We start from the raw sequence: 22,105 nt of genomic DNA, 5'->3' as shown, positions 1-22,105 counted from the left end.
AAATTTCACCCCACTTTTCACTCCTGTTTAACCCCCATTAATTAGAATTTCCCACACAAAAAAAATGTGTTTCTTTATTTTCAAAGCAGATCCCAAATACCAATTTTCAGGACTGTAATGTCTTCTGTTTCTGAGATATAAGTATCCCCATTTAAGGCATTCAACCCCTTTTTCACCCTTTTCCACCCTTCCTACTGGGATTTTCCAAAAACAAAAAAATATAATTCTTTATTTTTAAAGGAGATTCTAAATACCAATTTTTACATCTATAAACTTTAAAAGTTTTGAGATATAGATACACTCATTTTAAAAATTAACCCCTTTTTCGCCCCCATTAATTTGATATTCCAAAAACAAATATACATGTTTCTTTATTTTTAAAGGAGATCCCAAACACCAATTTTCAGGTCTGTAATATCTTCAGTTTCTGAGATATAAGTATCCTCAATAAAAGCATTTAACCCCTTTTTCACCCCTGTTCACCCCTCCTATTGGGATCTTCCAAAAACAAAAATATGTGTTTCTTTATTTTTAATGAAGATTCTAAATACCACTTTTTACAACTGTAAACTTTCAAAGTTTTGAAATATAGATACACTCATTTTAAAAATTCACCCCCCTTTTTAGCCTCCAATTAATTAGATTTTCCAAAAACAAAAAAATACATGTTTCTTTATTTTTAAAAGAGATCAAAAGTACCAATATTCAGGTCTGTAATATTTCAGTTTCTGAGATATAAGTACCGGTATCCTGATTAAAGGCATTCAACCCCTTTTTCACCCGTTTCACCCCTCCTATTTGGATTTTCCAAAAACATAAAAATACGTGTTTCCTTATTTTTAAAGATGATTCTAAATACCAATTTTTACATCCGTAAACTTTTAAAGTTTTGAGATATAGATACACTCATTTTAAAATTTCACCCCCCTTTTCACCCCCTTAGCGATGGAATATCCAAAAATCCTCTCTTAGCGAGCACCTACATCTTAATATGAATGTATCCCCAAAATTTCATTTCTTTATGTCCAGTAGTTTTGGCTTGGCAATGATTAATCAGTCAGTCAGTCAGGACAAGTTATTTTATATATATAGACTAGCAAGATACCCATGCTTCATAACGGTATTATACTGAAATTTATAATTGAATGCTTATTGTTTTAGATATATAATCTGCCGAAATTCGCGATCTGACTCATTTTCTGCGAGAATCCACCAAAATTCGCGATCTGACTCGTTTTCTAATAGATCATGGCAAGTTTCCTCCCATTTTCTAATCTTTATTTCCAGCAATCGATTTCGTACTTCCCGGGCTAGTTCCAGGTATTCCTCCCGGTCAGTTGGGTCCCTAAATCTTTGCCATCTTTTCTTATAAGCATGTTTAATATGGATCAAATTCTTCAGGAGATCTGGCGTGGTGTCATCTTGGGTGCCTTGGCGGTACTGAACCAGCGGCCGGACTGCATTCTTAGTCATTACCCATCCAGAACCCGTTTCCAGCACGGTCCGCATATTTGACGGCGGTCCAGAACATTATTGTTATTATTATTATTATTATTATTATTATTATTATTATTATTATTATTATTATTATTATTATTATTATTATTATTATTATTATTATTATTATTATTATTATTATTATTATTATTAGATGTTCTGAACCCCACAGCAAGATGCAAGACCGCTACTTGGCGGTAAATTACATCTGCTGCCATTGTCGTTGTTGACAATGTGACCAGCACCATTGTAGCACGTAGGCAAGTGTGCATGATTTCTGGCAATACGAATGACATATTTCCGTGCATTATTGACCTTATTATAGAGGTGATCAATTTGACAGTCAATCTCATTCCTATTGTTTACTTCAAATGTGTTTAAATTTTTATTTATATGCCAGGAGAGTCTACTGTAATCTAAGAACGTTCTCCGAAGGAAAAGATGGCTGTTGAAAACGAACCCAGAAAAGATTAAAAATGATTGGTTTATGATCAGAATAAGTACATTGAAAATCTACAGCCTTTTTCCAGTCATTCGACAGGGTCAGGAATGGAATGAATAAAGCCCCATCTAGCAGCGACAATAGAAATTGTGCCGGCTGCCGAAGCACTCCTCTGGGGCAATGATCGATAAATGACAAATCAAATTAAATATTGGACAGTGTTGCTGGAATGAACGATGACAGGGAAAACCGGAGTATCCGGAGAAAAACCTGTTCCACCTCCATTTGGTCCAGCACGAATGTCACATGGAGTGACCAGGATTTGAACCACGAACCCAGCTGTGAGAGGCCGGCGTGCTGCCGCCTGAGCAACGGAGGCTCCTTATAAGTACATTATGAACAGTAAAATCAATTGGTCTCACCTCCTTTCACTCCCCACTGCCGTTTTTATTTATCCCCCCCCCCCAAAAAAAATTAAAAGAAGGCGTGTTTCTTTATGTTTACAGGAGATTCCAAACACCAATGCTCACGTCTATTACATTCAGTTTTGAGATATAAATATCCCCATAAAAATAATTCACTGTTTTTCACTTCCTTTCACACTCCCCCCCAAGTGAGTTTTACGGAAAAAAATACTTGTTTCTTTAATAGTAAAGGAACTTCTAAATACCGATTATCACGACTCTAACTTCCTCAGTTTTTTATTTATGTGTCCTAATTAAAGGAAGTCAACTCCTTTTTACTCCCGCCCCCCAAGATGGTTCCCCCTCCCCAAAACGCGTTTACTTTGTTTTTAAAGGAGATCCAAATACCGATTTTCACGTCTGTAATAACTTTAGTTTTTATTAGATGTATGTATTCTCATACAATTAAGTCAATTAATTTTTCAATTCTTTCACACACCCCCTTCATTGGATTTTCCGAGAATACGTGTTTCTTTACTTTTAAAGCAGATTCCAAATATCAAATTTCACGCCTGTAACATCTTCATTTTTTAAGATATCAGTAGCTTAATTAAAAGAATTCAACACCATTTTCAATCACTCTCCACCCAAGTGGTATTTCCGAAAACTGAAAATTCAAATTCTTTATTTTTAATAGAGATAAAAAACATTTTTCACTTCTGTAACTTGGTAAGTTTTTTGAGATATACTGTAGAAATTCTCATTTTAAAATTTCACCCCCTGTTTAGTTTTCCTTAAGTGGAGTTTCCAGAAACAAACCACCTATGTTTCTTTACATTTACAGCAGATTCCAAATACCCACTTTTTACGTCTGTAACATTTTACGTTTCTCAGATATTCTGTAGATATAGTCTTTCAAGAAATTCACCCCAATTTGTCAGTCCTGTTAAACCGCCATTGATTGGATTTTTCAAAAACAAAAAAATACATGTTTCTTTATTTTTAAAGGAGATCCTATATACAAATTATCAGTTCCGTAATATCTTCAGTTTCTGAGATATATGTATCCTCATTAAAGGCATTCAACCCATTATTTACCCTACACCCCTCCTATTGGGATTTACAGAAAACAAAAAAAAATATGTGTTCCTTTATTTTTAAAGGAGATTCTAAATACCAATTTCTACATCTGTAAACTTTTAAAGTTTTAAGATATAGGCACATTCATTTTTAAAAATCACCCCTCCTTTTCACCCCCATTATTTGGATTTTCCCAAAATGAAAAATACCTGTTTCTTTATTTTTAAAGTAGATCCCAAATACTAATTTTCAGGTCTGTAATATCTTCAGATTCTGAAATATAAGTAGCCTCGTTAAAGGCCATCCACCACTTTTCACCCTTTTCCACCCTTCCTATTGGGATTTTCCGAAAACAAAAAAATATGTGTTTCTTTATTTTCAAAGGAGATTCTAAATACCAATTTTTACATCTATAAACTTTAAAAGTTCTGTGATATAGATACACTCATTTTAAAAAATCACCCCCTTTTCAACCCCCCCCCCCTTCAATTGGATTTTCCAAAAACAAAAATATTTGTGTTTCTTTATTTTTAAAAGAGATCCCAAACACGAATCTTCAGGTCTGTAATATCTTCAGGTTCTGAAATATAAGTAGCCTCATTAAAGGCATTCAACCATTTTTTTCACCTTTTTCCACCCTTCCTATTGGGATTTTCCGAAAACAAAAAAATATGTGTTTCTCTACTTTTAAAGGAGATTCTAAATACCAATTTTTACATCTAGAAATGTTAAAAGTTTTGAGATGTAGATACACTCATTTTAAAATTTCACCCCCCCTTTTTCACCCCCTTAGCAAAGGAATATCCAAAAATCCTCTCTTAGCGAGCACCTACATCTTAATGTGAATATATCCCCAAAATTTCATTTCTTTATGTCCAGTAGTTTTCGCTTGGCGATGATGAATCAGTCAGTCATGACAAGTTATTTTATATATATAGACTAGCAACGGTATTATACTGAAATTTATAATTAAATGCTTAACATTTTATATATAATCTGCCGAAATTCGCGATCTGACTTGATTTCTGAGATATAACGGCAAAGTTCCTCCCATTTTTCAATCTTTCTTTCCAGCAATCGATTTCATACTTCCCGGGCTAGGTCCAGGTATTCCACCCGGACTGTTGGGTCCCTGAATCTTTGCCATCTTTTCTGTAAGCATTTTTAATATGGATCAAATCCTTGAGGAGGTCCGGCGTGGTGTCGTTTTGGGTGCCTTGGCGGTACTGAACCAGCGGCCGGACTGCATTAGTAGTCATTACGCAGCCAGGACCAGTTTCCAGCATGGTCAGCACATTTTGATAACAGTCTAGAACATTATTATTATTAGGGTGAGTGATATTAGTTGAATTTAGGTTATTATTATTATTATTATTATTATTATTATTATTATTATTATTATTATTATTATTATTATTATTATTATTATTATTATTGTTCTGGACCCCACAGCAAGATGCAAGACCGCTACTTGGCGGTAAATGACATCTGCTGCCATTGTATTGCTGACAATGTGACCAGCACCATTGCCGCGCCTAGGCAAGTGCGCGGGACTTCTGGCGATACAAGTGATATACTTCCATGCATTATTGACCTTATTATAGATGTGAACAATTGCACGGTCAATATCGTTCCTATCGTTTATTTCAAATTTGTTTAAATTTTTATTTATATGCTAGGAGATTCTACTGTAATCTAACTTTGAGTTCTCCAAAGGAAAAGATGGCTCTTGAAAACGAACCCAGGAAAGATTAAAAATGATCGGTTTATGATCAGAATAAGTACATTATGAACAGTAAAATCAATTGGTCTCAACTACTTTTTCACCCCACCGCTGTTAAGTTGATTTACTCCCCTCACCCCCACCCCAAGAATAAAGAAGGCGTGTTTCTTTGTGTTTAAAGGAGATTCTAAATACCAATGTTCACGTCTGTTACCTTCAGTTTTGAGATATGAGTATCCCCATAAAAATAATTCACTTTCTTTCACTTCCGTTCACACTACCCCCCAACACCGAAGTGAATTTTCCGGCAAAAAGTACTTGTTTCTTTAATAATAAAGGATCTTCTAAATACCATTTATCACGACTCTAACATCTTCAGTTTTTGAGATATGTGTCCTCATAAAAGAAATTCAACTCCTTTTCACCCTCGCCTCCCAAGATTATTTCCCCCTTAATAGTGGGGTGAAAAGGGGGATGATTTTTTAAAATGAGTGTATCTATATTTCAAAACTTTAAAAGTTTACAGATGTAAAAATTGGTATTTAAAATCTCCTTTAAAAATAAAGAAACAAGTAGTGTATCAAAAATGTTAAAGGAACTAGGGTGGGAAACTTTAAGTAAGAAAAGGGAGAAAACTAGACTTATAGGATTATATAGAGCCTATACAGGAGAAGCAGCATGGGGAGATATCCGTGAGAGGCTTCACTTGGAAAATAATTATATTGGCAGGACTGACCACAAATATAAAATTAGAAGGAATTTTAGCAGAAGCGATTGGGGTAAATTTTCATTCATTGGGAAGGGTGTGAAGGAGTGGAACAGTTTACCAGGGGTAGTGTTTGATCCTTTTCCAAAATCCGTACAGATATTCAAAAAGAGAATAAACAGCAACAGAGAAAATAAATGAAATATTAGAGGACATTCGACCAGTGCAGGTTAATGTAAATAAAAAATGTGTGTGAATAAATTAATTCCATCCCCTGGTCTAAGGAGTTTGGACAGCCAAAGTAGGGGACTGCCTGTAGGGGTGAAGTACAGTGGGGACTTCGAGGGCCCTGGGACCGCTACGGTAGCTGTGAAGGCCCTTCAGGAACTCTGAAAAGTGGTGGTAAAAGGGGCTCTGGTTAAGACGCAGCAGGTCGTTATGCTACTTAGCTTCCAGAATGGGTAAAGAAAAGAAAAAGTAAATAAATGCAATGTAAATTTTAATCTTATACCAGTTGTACAGTATCATTTGAAGTAATTCCACATACTGTATATCAGTTGACTATATTTGTAAGTAGTACAGGAGATATTATAAGTATTATATGTATTTTAGTGTACCATTTGCCACCGAGGTAGACACCTCATTTGCAAATAAAGAGATTTTGATTTTGAATAAAGAAATACATAGTTTTTGTTTTCAGAAATCCACTTAAAGGAGGGAGGGAAATTGAAAAATTAGATGAAATATTTGTATGAAGGTACTATTATCTCAAAAACGAAAGACTTTGCAGACGTGAACATTGGTACCCTATTTCGAATCTGCTTTAAAAGTAAAGAAACACGTATTCTCGGAAAATCCAATGAAGGAGGGCAGAGGTGAAAGAATTGAAAAATGAACTGAATTAATTGTATATGGATACGTACATCTAATAAAGACTAAAGTTGTTACAGACGTGAAAATTGCTATTTGTATCTCCTTTAAAAGCAAAGAAAATCGCATTTTGGCGGGGATAGCAGTGGCTCTAAAATTTCAAGAATGTATTATCTTGTCTTGCAAATACAATTAATTATGTTAGCGTCTTGTTCTTCTTTGTGTGTGCAAATAATCCTTAGTACTTCTTAGATGGTAGTTAAAAGCATCAAAGAGAGAAGGAGGTTACCTTCAGCTTTAGTTGATTGAAGATTATTAGAGCACTATCAACTGATAATGAATCGGCATGCATCATTATCTGTCCTTGGTTTGACTTGTGCCCAGTCTTCCTGTTGTGGAGCGTGTGATGATAGATGATTATAAGAATAATAGCAGATCACCTAGCGTCATAGGAACAACAGCAGATCTCCTATCATCACACGCTCCACAACAGGAAGACTTGGCACATGTCCAACCAAGGCCAGATAACGATGCACACTGATTCATTATCAGTTGACAGTACTCTATTAATCTTCAATCAACTGAAGTTGAAGGCAGCCTCCTTCTCACTTTGATGCTTTTAACTACCATCTAAGAAGTACGGTACTAAGGATTATTTGCATACACAAAGAAGAACAAGCCACTAACATAATTCATTGTATTTATTTTATTTGCAAGACAAGAGAATGCATTATCAAAATTTTAGAGCCACGTCTATCCTACATGTATAATACTTCAATGCATAATGTTTTTTTGTGTACTAAGAAATGTATATATTTTTAATATCCAAATCTTTAACTGAATTGTAGACTCACTTTTTCACAGTTTATTTTAAAATTAAGACTCTATAAGACAATTTAGCTCTTTACTACTTATCATAAATTAAAGAATTATATATTTAAAAAAAGTTTAATTACACTAGCTTGAGCTTAAATGTATAAATATATCATTAGCTCGAACTTTTTATACTGTGTCCAAAACATTTTTTTTCACAAGTTGCTTTACATCACACTGACACAGATAGGTCTTATGGTGATGATGGGATAGGAAAGGGCTAGAAGTGGGAAGGAAGCGGCCATGGCCTTAATTAAGTTACAGCTCCAGATCCAAAACTTTTTACTTACTTGACTTAATTCCTGCTGTTCCTTGTGGAACATAGGGCATCAACAAAGCATCTCCATTTGATCCTGTTGCCAGCCAACCTCTTTACCTCTCTGCAGGTCTTGCCTTCTTCCATTGCCTCCATGTGTACAGATCTTAGCCACGTTTGTTTGGGCCTTCCTCTCCTCCTTTTATCCTGTGGGTTCCAATCCACTGCCTCTCTCTCAATGGCTTCATTCCCTTTCCTCAACATATGCCCTATCCATTTCCATTTTCGCCGCTTTATCTGTATGGCCATCTCGTTTTCACCCGTCCTTCTCCATAGTTCATGATTGGAGATTACTTCCGGCAAGTAAATGTTTAGAATCTTCCTTAAACAGCAGTTGACAAAGGTCTGCAACTTGGAGGTAATCACTTTAGCCACTTTTCAGGTCTCGGACCCATACTACGGAAAATGTGAAGTTTGAAGTTTGATCCTGGTAGATATTCTGTTGTTCTTCCATACCGGATAGAGCTGAACAAAGGCACCATTTATGTTTCGTATACTTTGAGAGATATCCTGTACTGCTCCTTCAATTTGGTAAATACACTGCCCAAGTAGGTGAAACTATCCACGTCCTCTATAGGTTCATCACTGAAGACAAATGGGTCTAGTTTGTTGGTGTTAGTTCTTAGGGCCTTGGTCTTCTTTGAGTGGATCGTTAGTCCCACCTCTTTTCCTTCTTTTACCAAGTCTTCAATCTTTGATTGCATTTCACCATGTGCCTCAGACAGAAGACACACATCGTCAGGGAAGTCTAAGTCTTCCAACCTATCAGCCAATCCCCACTGGATACCACGTTTCACATTTCGCGTTATATTCTGCATTACCGCATCAATCGTCACCAGGAGCATGGTTGGCGACAGGATACAACCTTGACGTACTCCTGAATGTACAGATATAGGCTCAGATACATGGCCCTTGTGAATGACTCTGCATGTATAATCACGGTACGTTTCTTGAATGAGGTTGATAATTTGTGATGGCACTTCATACTGCTTCACTTCCTTCCACATAGCTTCTCTGTTGATCGAATCAAAAGAGAGATAAAGGCGAGATGACCACTCAGCACACTACTCCAGAATTATCCTCAAGGTGTTTATTTGGTCTACACATGAGTGATTCGATCGAAAGCCTGCCTGTTCCCGTCAGAGCCTCAAGTTGATATACTCCTTAATTCTGTTCAGCAGAACCCTGGTGAAGACGTTGCTAGGGATTGAAAGAAGCATAATGCCCCTCCAGTTGTTACAGTTTGACGTATCACCCCCTCTTTGGCAACTTCACCAGCAACCCACATCTCCAGTCTGTTGGCATTTCTCCATTAACCCATATCTTCTCAAATAGCAGCTGCAACATATTGGCACTGGTATCCATATCAACCTTCATGACTTCTGCTGGAATATTGTCAACTCCTGCTACCTTACCAATATGCAACTCTCTCAATGCCTGCTTGATTTCCTGCACTGTTGGAATGCAGACTTTAATCCTTGGGTCAGGCTGGGCTTCTTCTTCTTCTTCTTCTTCTTCTTCTTCTTCTTCTTCTTCTTCTTCTTCTTCTTCTTCTTCCACATCTGCTTGCTCCTCCAAGGAGTTGTTTAACACCGCAGAAAAATGTTCCTGCCATCACTTCAGTTGATCCTCAGAGTGTGTTAGGAGGACACCATCTTAGTTTTTGACTGGACAGTTTTTCTGTATCTGCTTTCTTGCCAGAATGGTGTTGGTATAGAGTTCTCTAAGATTTCCCTTTCTGGTTTCCTCCTCTGCTTGTTGAGAAAGGTCACCTATCCATTTCCTTCGATCTCTCCTCGCACTCTTCTTTACTTCGTTATCCTTCGCAGCATATTTGGATTGCAATTCTGCCTTCCTTGTTTGTGTCTTACATGCGCTCATTACTTCCTTTATCTCTTTACATTGTCTGATAATTTCTCATGTCTGATCTGTCATCCAGTTTTTTTTCCCTCCTGTCCTTAAAACCCAGGATATTTTCACATACTTCAGTAAATACAGATCTAGTCTTCACCCATTTTTCCTCAATAGTTTCATCCTCCACCTCAGTGAGTGCTTGAAATTGATTCTTTAGTTCTATCCTGAAGGCTTCTTTCATATTTCTGTCATCCCTTAGCTTTTCACCATCATATCGCTTCCTTGTCTGCTCTATCCTTCTCTTTTGTGTCTGGATCTTCATTCTAAAGTTAGCAACAACAAGATGGTGATCATTACCAATGTCCACACCTCTCTTGTTCCTCACATCCAACAATGAACTCCTCCACCTTCGTCCAATAGCCACATGATCCATCTGATTTCCTGTCCTATGATTCGGTGATACACATGTCACTTTATGGCAGTCTTTATGTGGAAACACAGTACCACCAATAACCAAATCGTGGCTTGCACAGAAGTCCACAAATAGCTATCCATTCTCATTTTGTTGTCCTAAACCATGCCTTCCCATAATATGTTCAAGTCCTTCATGTACTGTCCCACTTTTGCATTCAAGTCTCATCCAACTAGGATGATATCCTTCCTTTTCTGTTTCTTAACTGTACAATTAAGATGTCCATAGAACGCCTGTTTGTATTCCTTCTCCGCCGACTCCATAGGTGCATAGCATACTATCAACACAATGTTTCTAATATTGGTCTTAAAATGTGCCACTATTATCCTGTCCATCACTGGATACCACTCCATCAGGCTCCTCTTAGCCTCCTTGTCTATTAATATACCCACACCTCCAAACTCGCTCCGTCGCCTTCGGGTCTTTCAGAGTATACAAATGTAGCTCCATCATGGGTTGCCAATTCCCCAAACTCACTCCATCTCACCTCACTCAAACCTAGGAAGTTCAGGCCATAACTCTTCATACATGCCACTGCCTGTTGTAGCCTTCCACTTTCCCGCAGAGTCCTCACTTTCCATAACCCAATTTTCATTAGCCTTTTCAAGCAAAAGATCTTCGTCTTTGGATCAGTCCGGTTTCTCGTTGTTGATGTTTCTGTAATAAGGTAATTTAAGGTTGTGCGAGTTATTGGCCCACAGCATCTGAGCTTGGTGGTGGGGCTGCCACCTACGCCTCCAAGCCTGCTGTTTTCTGTTGGGGTAGTCTCCCTTAGTCTTTGAAAATCCTTCTTCACCACAAGGCAGTGGTTTTCCACTTTATTTTACCCCAAGAGGAAGGGTTGCCTCCTCCGCGAACTTCGCCGTACCAAAGGTCTCATTCTCCACCTCAGTTGCCATTAAGGACTTTACAAAGCCCTGTTAGCCATTACTTTTCAGGGTTCCTGTAAGGCCTTCACAGCTACCATAGCGCGTAGCGGTCCTGGGGCACATAAGGTCCCCGCTGTACTTCAACCTTACAGGCTATCCCCTACTTCGTACCGTTGCCCATCCCTCACAACATGGGCGAGTGGTTGGACTTATGGGGGACCCAAAACTTTTAGTTAGGTACAATCTTAAGTGAAACATTTGTATTTTTAAGCTAAAAATATACTAAAGATGGCCCATAAAAAAGGGTTGAAACATGTATGATTTTTTAACATTTGACATGAATATTTGACACCTTCACAGAAGTTTGAATTGTGTATTGAATAGGAGGATTGAATAAAGACTCATAATTGTATAATTCAGCATTGTCAATATGGATATGAAGCTAATATTATGTAACTGTTTATATGTTGCACCATGAAAACTGAAATATGTGGTGGTGAGGACAAGGTGAAACAGATTAACAATGTCAGCAGGAAAGATCTTATCCAACAGGGACAAGGTGTCCATTCTTGGAACCCAGGTGAACAGAGACACACTACTGAAGCTAATTAGAACATCTTTAACAGAGATATGCAGGTTGGATAAAATGCCAATAAAATGCAATTACTTCCTGGTGGAATAATATACTGTAATTCTTTGTAATTTAACTGAGATGATTAAAAAAACAGCCACTTTGATACTAACTTGTTTTTCTCAACATTATGAACATCATGTGAAGGGTGGAAGTCACAGCTGCAGTTTTCTTTTGTATGGGTTTTTATAGATTCTATAGATTCTAAAAGCCAGCTTATTGTTTGTAATCTAAAAAAATAACAATATATATCTTATAAATATAACAGGTGTGGTATATATCAAGGTGCAGTAAGGGTTTAGTATCAATAGACAATAGGAGAATAATTGAAATAGCCTTTCAGCTTATTTGGTCATCTTGAGAAAATATAATAGGTACTTGTCAAAGATGTGAGAATAAGTCCTCTTTGAATAACATTTATTCACGGTTCATAACATTGTGTAATATTTGATTCTAGACTGAGGAGATATGTTAACTTATAGAAATACAAACAAGATGAAGGGCAACAATAACAAACCAGTGGTTAATAACACTTTCATTACGGTGTGCATTTCCATTTCTTCTTCTCCTGATTTTACAGTCTCATTAGACCATTATAGTCAAGCATTTTCTGGTCATCTTCTTCGATAAGTTTTCTTTCCGAATTGCCCAGTAGCTTTTCATTCGTTCTGATCTTTTCTGTCTTTCCTCATCTGTAAATACCCTTTTCATTGCATATCATTTGTCTATTTTTGGTTTAAATCTTATCTTTATGTTTTTCAGTTTCCTTAAATTTTCTGTTTTGTTTAGCAAATCATCCAGAGTTATTTTTAGTTTTGCCTTATCCTCTCTAATTTCCTTAATCCATCCTACTTGTTGGTTCAGATTCCAGAGTTTCTCTATAATTTTTCTTGATAATCTGGTTTCTGGTGTCCTCATAATGTGACCCCCCCAAAAGAAATCCTTTTCTTCGTATAGTATCTGTGATGGGCTTCAGCTCTCTGTACACCATTTCATTTGGCATTATCCACCATTGTCCATCTTTTTGATATTTTATATTTATGCATGTTCTAGCTATTCTTCTCTCTACTTTTAGGATTTTGTCAATTATTTTTCTCTGAGTAACTTAAAAAAGACTTTTGCTTCTGTATGTCACCTCTGGTTGAACCACTGTCTTGTAGGCCTACTGTTTTAATTTTGTTTTGATCGGTTGACATTTTACATTGTATGTAGACCATGTTAATTTTTGAGCTTTTATCATTTTATTAGTTCTTTCTTGCCATGCAGGTTTCTTATCCAAGTTGTATGTAATAATTTCTCCTAGGTATTCAAATCGTTTCACTATTTTTTCTTTCCTGTTATTTACTGTTATATGGTTTATTACTAGTAGAGCTGCTACCATTATCTCAGTCTTTTTGAATGACATCTGGAGACTTATTTTTTGGTGCTATATTCTGTAGACTTGTTATTTGATTTCTGGTTTCTTTAATGTTATTAGCTAGTAATGCTAAGTCATCTGCAAAACCCAAGCAATTTAAGTTTATTTGATCTCTCTTGGTTCCAATTTTAATTTTCCATCACGTATTCTAATAATACTTTATTAACGGAAATACCATTTTACATAACAGTAGAGAAGTATAGACAAAACACAGTAAAAAGAAAGTTCAATAGAGTATAAGTAGAAAAAATATGTACAGATATATACACAGGTTATATTACAAGTAAGCACAGGAAAGTAATAGTCAATTCTGGAGATTATGTAAATGAGTTCTAAATTTTGACAATGAGCAGTTAAATATATCAATATCCACTTTGTTTAGAGATCTTGACATTCGTTCAATTGGCCCATTGAATGCATAGTTCGTTCTATGCCAATTTGTAGACAATGAATTTTTGAACCTTGTGCGTCTGTCTGGTACATGTACGTTAATTTTTGCAAGGAGTTGTGGACAATTCACCAAGGAATGAAGCAATTTAAAAATGAAGAGTGTATCCAATAATTCACGGCGTTGTGACAGGCTATGCAGATTTAAGGACTGTTGTAGGGATGTATAATCAACATTATCATATCAGAATCCTGCTCTAAAAGAATATAGACAAAGAAATTTATGTTGTACTGAATCTAATCTATCGATAGAGGTCTGATGAGAAGGGTTCCAAACAGGTGTACAGTATTCTAGTATAGGGCGTACCATAGATACATACAGCAATCGATAGGTAGCTAAGTTTGAAAATTCCCCAGAATATCTATTAATGCAACCCAATCTTTGAAATGCTTTCTTACAAATATTTTCAATATGTTCATTAAATGATAGGTTATAACTGAATAAAACACCAAGGTCATTAACTTGTGAAACAGAAGTTAGAATGTTGTTATTACTAAATTTGTACGGAAATAATATTTTCTTCTTGTTTTAAAAAAATGATATTATTTTAAATTTCTCATGATTAAGTTTCAACCCATTTTGAATACAGTACTTTTCCAGATGATGTAAATCTTCTTGAAGTTTTAAACAATCAAGTGGACAATTAATTTGCATAAAAATTTTTGCATCGTCATCAAACAAAAGCAATTTAGAATTCTTAAGTATATTTTTAATGTCATTTATGTAGAGAGTAAAAAGTAAGGGTGCAAGGTGAGACCCTTGAGGAACTCCACTGGTAACAATAATACGCGCAGAAAAATGATTCCTTATTTTAACAATCTGCAGGCGATTTTTAAGATATGATTCAAACCATGAGAGGAGAGGCCCATTAATTCCATAGCCCGTTAGTTTTTGCAGCAAGATATCGTGATCGACAGTGTCAAAAGCTTTTGAGAAGTCTGTATAAATGCAGTCCACTTGGGAGTGGTTCTCTATTGCATCCAAGAAGAACTGATAGAATAAAAGAAGATTGCTACAGGTTGACCGTCCTGAAAAGAATCCATGCTGCTCATCAATGATGATGTTTCTAAAGAGAGGTGTGATTTTGTCAAGAATTATTGAGTCAAATATTTTGGAAATATGAGAAGAAATTATAACTGGTCTATATTGTTTTATGTCAGTTTTATCACCATTTTTGAAAACTGGACTAACAAATCCTTTCTTCCATTCCACTGGAAAAACACCTTGGTTTAATGATAAGTTGAACACATAAAAGAGTGCTTCACATAAAATAAATGAGCAGTACTTGAGCAGGTAAGTTGAAACACCATCAGGTCCTACAGTTTTCTTTAATTCCAGAGATATCAGTTTGTTGTAAATTTTTGCCTTACTAATGTTTATAACTGATAGATTGACAGAGAAAGGATAATCATATGACATACTACTACTATTCTGATAAGAAGAATAAACAGATGAAAAGTGGTTAACAAAAAGATTGACAATATTTTCTCCAGAATCTGCTGTAACTTCATTAAGATGCATTGTTGAAGGAATATTATTACATGACCTTTTAGAACTTAGATATTGCCAGAATTTCTGTGAATTGGAAGTAATACTTCGTTCACAGTTGGAAACATACATTGTATAGCAAGATTTAGATTCACACTTGCATTCATTTCTTAATTTCAAGAAATGTTGATAATCACTATTGAGACCTGATATTTTGTATCGCTTATGTGCTTTCTTTTCAATAATCAGTGACTTCAATTTATGATTAAACCACTTTGGGAATTTGGGAGTCTTAAAATTCCGTATAGGGATGTAAAGTTCCATGCCATAATGTAGTACTGAATAGAAGGTTTCTACTGCTTTATCAATTGATACATTTTGAAACATTACCTTCCAGCTGAACTGTGACAGATTATAATTTAGTCCATTTAGTCACCATTTAAAAAGTCAAAATAAAAACTATCAGCAGGCAAGGAATTGTATAGCTCATTTATAGGTAAAGAAATCTCTAAAGCTGGGTGGTGTCTATCGAGGGGGACAATGCTTTCATTACTAGATTTTACTTCAATGGAGCTGGAGTTACTGAAAACCAAATCAAGAAAGTGATTCAGAAAATTTGGGATAGCATTAAACTGATTTAAACAGAGATAAGAAAAAGTGTCTATAACTAAACTGGACTGCATAGTGTGGTTACCTACTGACATAAGGCCAGGAGATGTTTCTTCATTTACTATCCAATTAAGATGTGGTAGATTGTACTCACCAACAATGAGCAATAGATGGTTGTCGAGATTTGACATAATTTTTTCAACAGCACTGCAATGTTCGAAATATTTTTGGACAGGAGACTTTGGTGGAATGTATACAGCACCAATGATTAATTTTGTGGTGTTAAAAGTCAGGGACTCTAGAGCACAGTTGAAAAATATTGGCGATAAACCATCTCCCTGTCTTAACCCTGTTTTAATTGTAAACAGCTCAGATATCTCTTCTCTGAATTATACTTTGGATTTGGTATTTGTTACGGTTAATTTTATCATTTTTATTCATTTGGGATGAAGTCCAAAATTCCTTAGTATCTTCATTATTGAAGATCTGTGGATATAATCACATGCTTTTTTGAAATCTACAGAGGTTATGATGTTGTTTTGCCTTCTTTTGTAGATATCTATTACTAATTTTAATGTGATTATCTGTTCTGGGCAGCTTCTCCAGGGCCTAAATCCTCCTTGATATTCTCCTAGTTCCAGTTCAGTTGATCTTTTTAACAACTGTACAGAATTCTTGACATGACTTTATTTGTGCAATTCAAAAGGGAAATTCCTCTATAGTGCCTGGATTTGATTTTTCTCCTTTTTTGTGTCATGGATGTATCCAATGTTTTGGTAGTTCTTCTTTGTTCCAGATTTTCACTATGCATTGGTGTAATGATTTTTATAATGATAACATAATGTATTTTCAATAGTTCTGCTGCATATTTCCAAAGTTCTGCAAATATTTGATCTTCTCCACTTGCTTTGTAGTTTTGAACTCTTTTAAAGATTTGTAAACTTCATGGATTGTGAGTGGGTTTATGTTTTCTGCTGGTGTTTTAATTGCAGTTTCTGTATTTATTTGAAGAACTTCTAGGGGATGTTTACAATTTAGTAAGTTAATTTGTTAAATATTTCTGCTAAAATTTCTGTATTTTTTCTATTGATATGGACCATTTTATTATTTTAATCTATTAACATTAATGTTGGAGGATTATATCTTTGTAGCTGCCTGCTAAATGTTTTGTAGTAATCTTTTGAGTTTGTTTTCTCGCTATTTGTTTCTGTCATCGGAAGTATGTCTTTTTGGTATTAGTGTTTAACCCTCTGTATTACTTTTTGTGTTATCTTTCTTTGTTTTGTAAGTACCAAGTGTGATTCTTCTGTGCTTTGACTCTGATACCTTAACCAGGCTTGGTGTCTATCTTCCACTGTTTCATCACATTATTGTACCACCATTGGTTTTTATCTTTCCTTGGATTTTTTGGGTCTACTTGTTTAGCTATTTGTTTTGATTGGGGAATTATTTCCTCTTGATCATCTGTTTTTTTTTATATTCCTAACTCATTCCTCTTATCCATTTTTATTTATCAGTTTATGAGGGTCGAGCTTCTCTTCCTTTTGGGATGGGATCTTTTCTTTGTCAGTGGGATGAATTTAATTTTTGGTATCTGTCCCTCTCAGGACTTTCACATTGTAGATTTCCCTGTGGTAATTCTTATCCATACAAACATGATCCAGTTGCCATTCTCCTTTTTTTCCAGTCTGGATATTTCAATTTTTTGAGCTTATTTGGTCCTCTCTTGAAGTATGTGACTTTGAGATCATGTGATGGTTTCTGCAGAATTCTACCAGTCTTATGCCATTCCTGTTTGTTCTTTGTGCTGGCCATCCCTATTACATCTCTACATCTCTTTTCCCTTCCTAAGTGGGTATTAAAGTTTCCAATTAAAATTTTGTTGTGATTTTTATTTATGTTTGTTATCACCTGATCTAGAAGCTCCCAACATCCATCCACTTCTTTTCTTTGTTCTTATTATTTTTATCATTAGTTGGGGCATGGAAATTTATTATTGTGTGCATTATATTTGTAACTTTTATAGTTAGTGTTGAGAGCCTGGGAGATTGTGCTTTGAATTCTATTATGGACTCAATTATTTTGAGATTGATCATGAATCCCAATTCAAATTGTGGACATTGCTTCTTTACTTTTTTTCCTGGTATTCCCTTGTAGCTCCTATATCCTTGTGATTCCATCTTGTTCCTCATCATTGTTTCTCATTTCTTGAACTCCAGTTATTAGAATCCCTTTGTGATTCATTTTGTCTGTCAAAATTTTGAGTTTCCCTGGTTGTATGATGGAATTTATAATGTGTTGCTATGTTGTTTATCTGTCCTGTCTTGCCTTGAGTCTTTTTGATATTCTGTCAGTCTTGTACATTTTCAGATGCTCTGATTCATCTAAGTTATCTTTCAAGTGACTGTCCACCATATCCGAGTGCATTCTTCCTTAGCTATTACCAGGAGGTGGATTTCTCCTTAAAAGATTTCCTTCTATGTTTGACTTTCAAAGGTAGTCAACCTTGTATGAAGGAAGCTCCGAGTTACAACTACAGTTGTTAACCAGAGATGCTATTGTGTGTTTGGTCCACAAGAGCTATTTTATTTTGGTCAAGTTCGCCAACAAACCGGTGAGGACCCCCCTATCCACCACCGGGGATGTGGCTCGTCAGAGTATCACCTCTCTGCCTGCTACAAAAGCGTAGTATGTTCGTGGATACATTTCCTCATTATAAAGAAAAAAATTGGATCCTCTTATAATCCTTTATTTTGATCACGCTTGTAACCGGGGACTTAATAAATTTTCAGCTGATCACTTTTTTTGTCAAGAAGGATATGATTCCCATGTTTAAGACATCTTTTCCTCTCTTTTCATATTAGGTAAAGAAATATCAGCTTGTAAAAATCAGTGAAGGATTCTTTTATCATAATCCCACCCAGTTTACATACATGCTCTATTTGAAGTTTAAATAACCTTCCTTGTCCAGGATAAATCACTTTGGAGTTTATCTTAATATCAGATTTTCTGTATGATAATAATTACTGTTTAATATATTTACAGATATGATGAATATATAAATCTTTGTTCTTAAAATATATTCTGAGGGTTGGAGAATCTGTTCTACTTTGAGCTTCCTCTTTATTGTTCTGATGTTACAGGCATTCGTTATTGGATATACAAGTGACTTTATTCCAAGGATGGTCTACAAAATTGGCTATTCAAACACGTCATCTCTTGAGGGATATATCGACTCTTCTCTATCAGGTAATTTACTGGAATACATTTTTGATGAGTATGCATTTTTCACAATCCAATGCAAACTCTAATGGATTTACATTTTTCATAATTTAATTTCACTCTGGTTCTTGGGTTTATGTCTAGAGTTCAGCACGGCAGATTATGCGCCAGAGTTCTTAGATGAAGATCCACAGAAAATTCCACCAACATGTCAGTACAGAGGCTACCGTTACAGCCATAATTCTACTACAGAATTGCGTTACAAACTGAGTCCACAGTACTGGCATGTATTTGCTGCAAGGCTAGCCTTTGTGGTAGTTTTTGAAGTAAGTATTATTACGGTATACTTTGTGTTTGTTTCATCGATAAATGAAACATGCTCATTTTTTTGCACCTTTATTTCTTTCATTTGTCCCATTTACCACTCTTGCGAGTCTTGTTTCCTGTAACAACCTCCTCAGAAACTTCAGCTGTCTGTACCTGGTTTTCATCCTTCTTTTTCTCCAGTAAGGTCTCAGTTTCATATGTCATAAGAGTTATTGCATAAATTGCCATGTACTTCCCCACCACCACCATATCTGGTCTTGGATTCTTTATTAATTCACTTGAAGTTCTCTACAACTTTTCTCACCCTCTCTCTCCCTCTCTCTCTGCATTGCATTCCTTTGTTTTTACTGTATCAAATTGCTCTTGTACTTCCCTCTCATCCTTTCTCCAAATCAAATACCACCCAGCAATTCTCCTTTAGATATCAAAAAGATATAGTGAACTTCTTTTAACTTATTCCTTCTGGTTTCAATTTCAAAGCATCCTGCCTCTGACACCTGTATCGTGACACAGCTGCTTGATATAAAAATACCATCTACATCTTTTTTAATGTTTCTATTCCAGTCCCTTTCTGACCAAACCTTTCCAAACTCTTGTACTTGTGGCAATATCATAGGCCTTTTATAAAGCAATAAAAAAAAGCATTATCATGTAAAGAAATAAAAACAAACTGGTGGCCTGATGGGCCTTGGCCTACCAAGTGGTGGCTGCTCAGCCCAAAGCTCTGAAGATTATGAGGTGATGTGTGGTCAGCACAACAGATCCTCTCAGCCATTATTCTGAGCTTTCAAGATCTGGGTTGCTGTTTCAACATCAGATAGGTTCTTAATACATAAGCTGAGTGAACCACAAACCAGCCCTCATACCCAGTAGAGTCCTCCGTGCCAGCAAAATTACAGTAACCAATTATGTTTAAAATTCCCAACCCTGCCAGGAATCGAACCCGGGACCCCTGTGACCAAAGGCCTCCATGCTAATCATTTAGCCATGGAGCCGGACACTCCATGGGAAACTGCAGTAAACGAGGTTCACTTGGTATCACTAAGACCCTGGTTCAAGAAAGAAGTAAGTTCAGGACTTGGATTCATGAAATAAAGGATTTTCCAGAAAGATTGAGACAATACCTGGCACAAAGTGGTCTGAAGAACCATTCTCCATCAAAATGAAGGAGTACTGGAAATCCAGAAAGGCTGACAAATGTTAATCATGGTCCTGAGAGACTGAAACAATATGTGTTTGTTTTTTCTTTTAAGTAACTGAATCATTAACTGGAGTGCTCATTTCTTAGCTTCATGCAATCCATGAATATTTTGAGTTCCAGAATGCAAATGCTTTGCTTTATTGTTGAATCTGAATATTTAAAGCATTTGCAGCAAAAAGCATAAATAGTCTGACTAACTTTAATGACTATTTTACATGCTGTTTAAGGTTTTTGAATAGCATATAAATTTTCATGTACTGATATAATTTAATGATACAATCATTTGGTTTCAGCATATTGTATTTGCACTGACTGGTATTATGGCATATGCCATTCCTGACATTCCTAGTGAAGTGAAGACTCAAATCCAAAGAGAGAAACTACTTGAAAATGAAGCTAAATATGCTGATGGTTTGAAACAGCAAAGAGAAAATCACCAAGGAGATGGAGACCCTATTGCCTTCCTGCGAGACAGTGAAAAAGGGACTATATCACGAGGGTGGTGGGGTAGAAGACTGAGTAAGGTGTCAGATAGCCTAGATTTGAATAGTACCCGATTAAGAAAAGTGAAGAGTTCTAGTGTTTTAGAGGAAGAACCATGATATATACTAAATCCACCGAATGGAGGGAATTCAGTTAAAATGGCTTGGTAATGATCTCTCTAACATAACTATATCCCTCTCTTGTGGATATTTTTGGAGAGTATCATTCCAAACTTTTCATTTAAAGTGCAGTATTCAAAAACAAGAACTTCCAAAATTAAACACAGAAGGAACCAAACAATATTACCTGTAAGATACTTTGTGCCATTGTACATATAAAAATATAGTTATTATTAATAGGAACAGTTGAAATGCCTTTGATATCCAATATCGTTGGTACTGAATTCATAATTTTGTGATCAATTCTTACTTCCTTCATGTGACTTACAGTAAATACTTCATAGGCCTTGAAGAAATTACGATGATTAATTCTGTAACATCATCTATTATGTTTGAAGTGCTGTTGTAATTTCATCCTGTTTGCTAAATTGTTGACTGTTTTTTTAGACAAATAATGGATATAAAATAAAGTCATATATAGAGAGATAAGAACAAGAAAAGGTAAACATAATAGAACAAATAAAATAATGACAGGTCAATGTAGGAAGAGGGAGCGACAGAAAGATGAGACAAGGAGAAACTCCACATTTTTAAATAACACTGTCTTCAAAATGATAGGCTCTTTCCTTATCAGTCCTTGTTCTTCATCCATCTCTTCTCAGCCCCTCCTGATGAAGCTGGGAAGCAGAAATGAGCCTGTTTGGTGCTAAAAAGAAATGGACATAGAAGAACAGGGATTCCCTCATCAGAATTACTTGATTCAAGAACTAGAAATATCCAAAGAAAAGCAGCTCGATTTGTTCTGGCTGATATCCGACAAAAGAGTAGCATTATAAAAATATTGCAAAGTTTGGGCTGGGAAGACTTGGGAGAAAGGATACGAGCTGCTCGACTAAGTGGTATGTTACAAGTAATTAATCTCATTATTGTGATCGTACTGAAGCTTAGTGTATTAAAAAGTTACAAATAGTTTATTAATATCCACCTGTTCAATACAATACAATCCATATCATTAGGATACAATTATTCATATTGTTTAATGTAGGACATGTTT

General features: G+C 35.7%; 1 protein-coding gene across 1 annotated transcript in view; it reads left to right on the top strand.

The window, feature by feature from the left end:
- LOC136874474 (anoctamin-5-like) overlaps positions 1–21,051 on the top strand; it is a 190,700-nt gene extending 169,649 nt beyond the window's left edge. Inside the window, exons 18-20 of the mRNA XM_067148135.2 lie at positions 18,843–18,948; positions 19,066–19,247; positions 20,743–21,051. Coding sequence (XP_067004236.2) covers positions 18,843–18,948; positions 19,066–19,247; positions 20,743–21,051 — 597 coding nt within the window. The remainder of the gene's footprint in view (positions 1–18,842; positions 18,949–19,065; positions 19,248–20,742) is intronic.
- The last annotated feature ends 1,054 nt before the right edge of the window (positions 21,052–22,105 follow it).

The sequence above is a fragment of the Anabrus simplex genome, chromosome 1, assembly GCF_040414725.1.
Source record: "Anabrus simplex isolate iqAnaSimp1 chromosome 1, ASM4041472v1, whole genome shotgun sequence".
Taxonomy (NCBI): Eukaryota; Metazoa; Arthropoda; class Insecta; order Orthoptera; family Tettigoniidae; genus Anabrus; species Anabrus simplex.
This window is presented reverse-complemented; position numbering and strand designations above follow the sequence as displayed.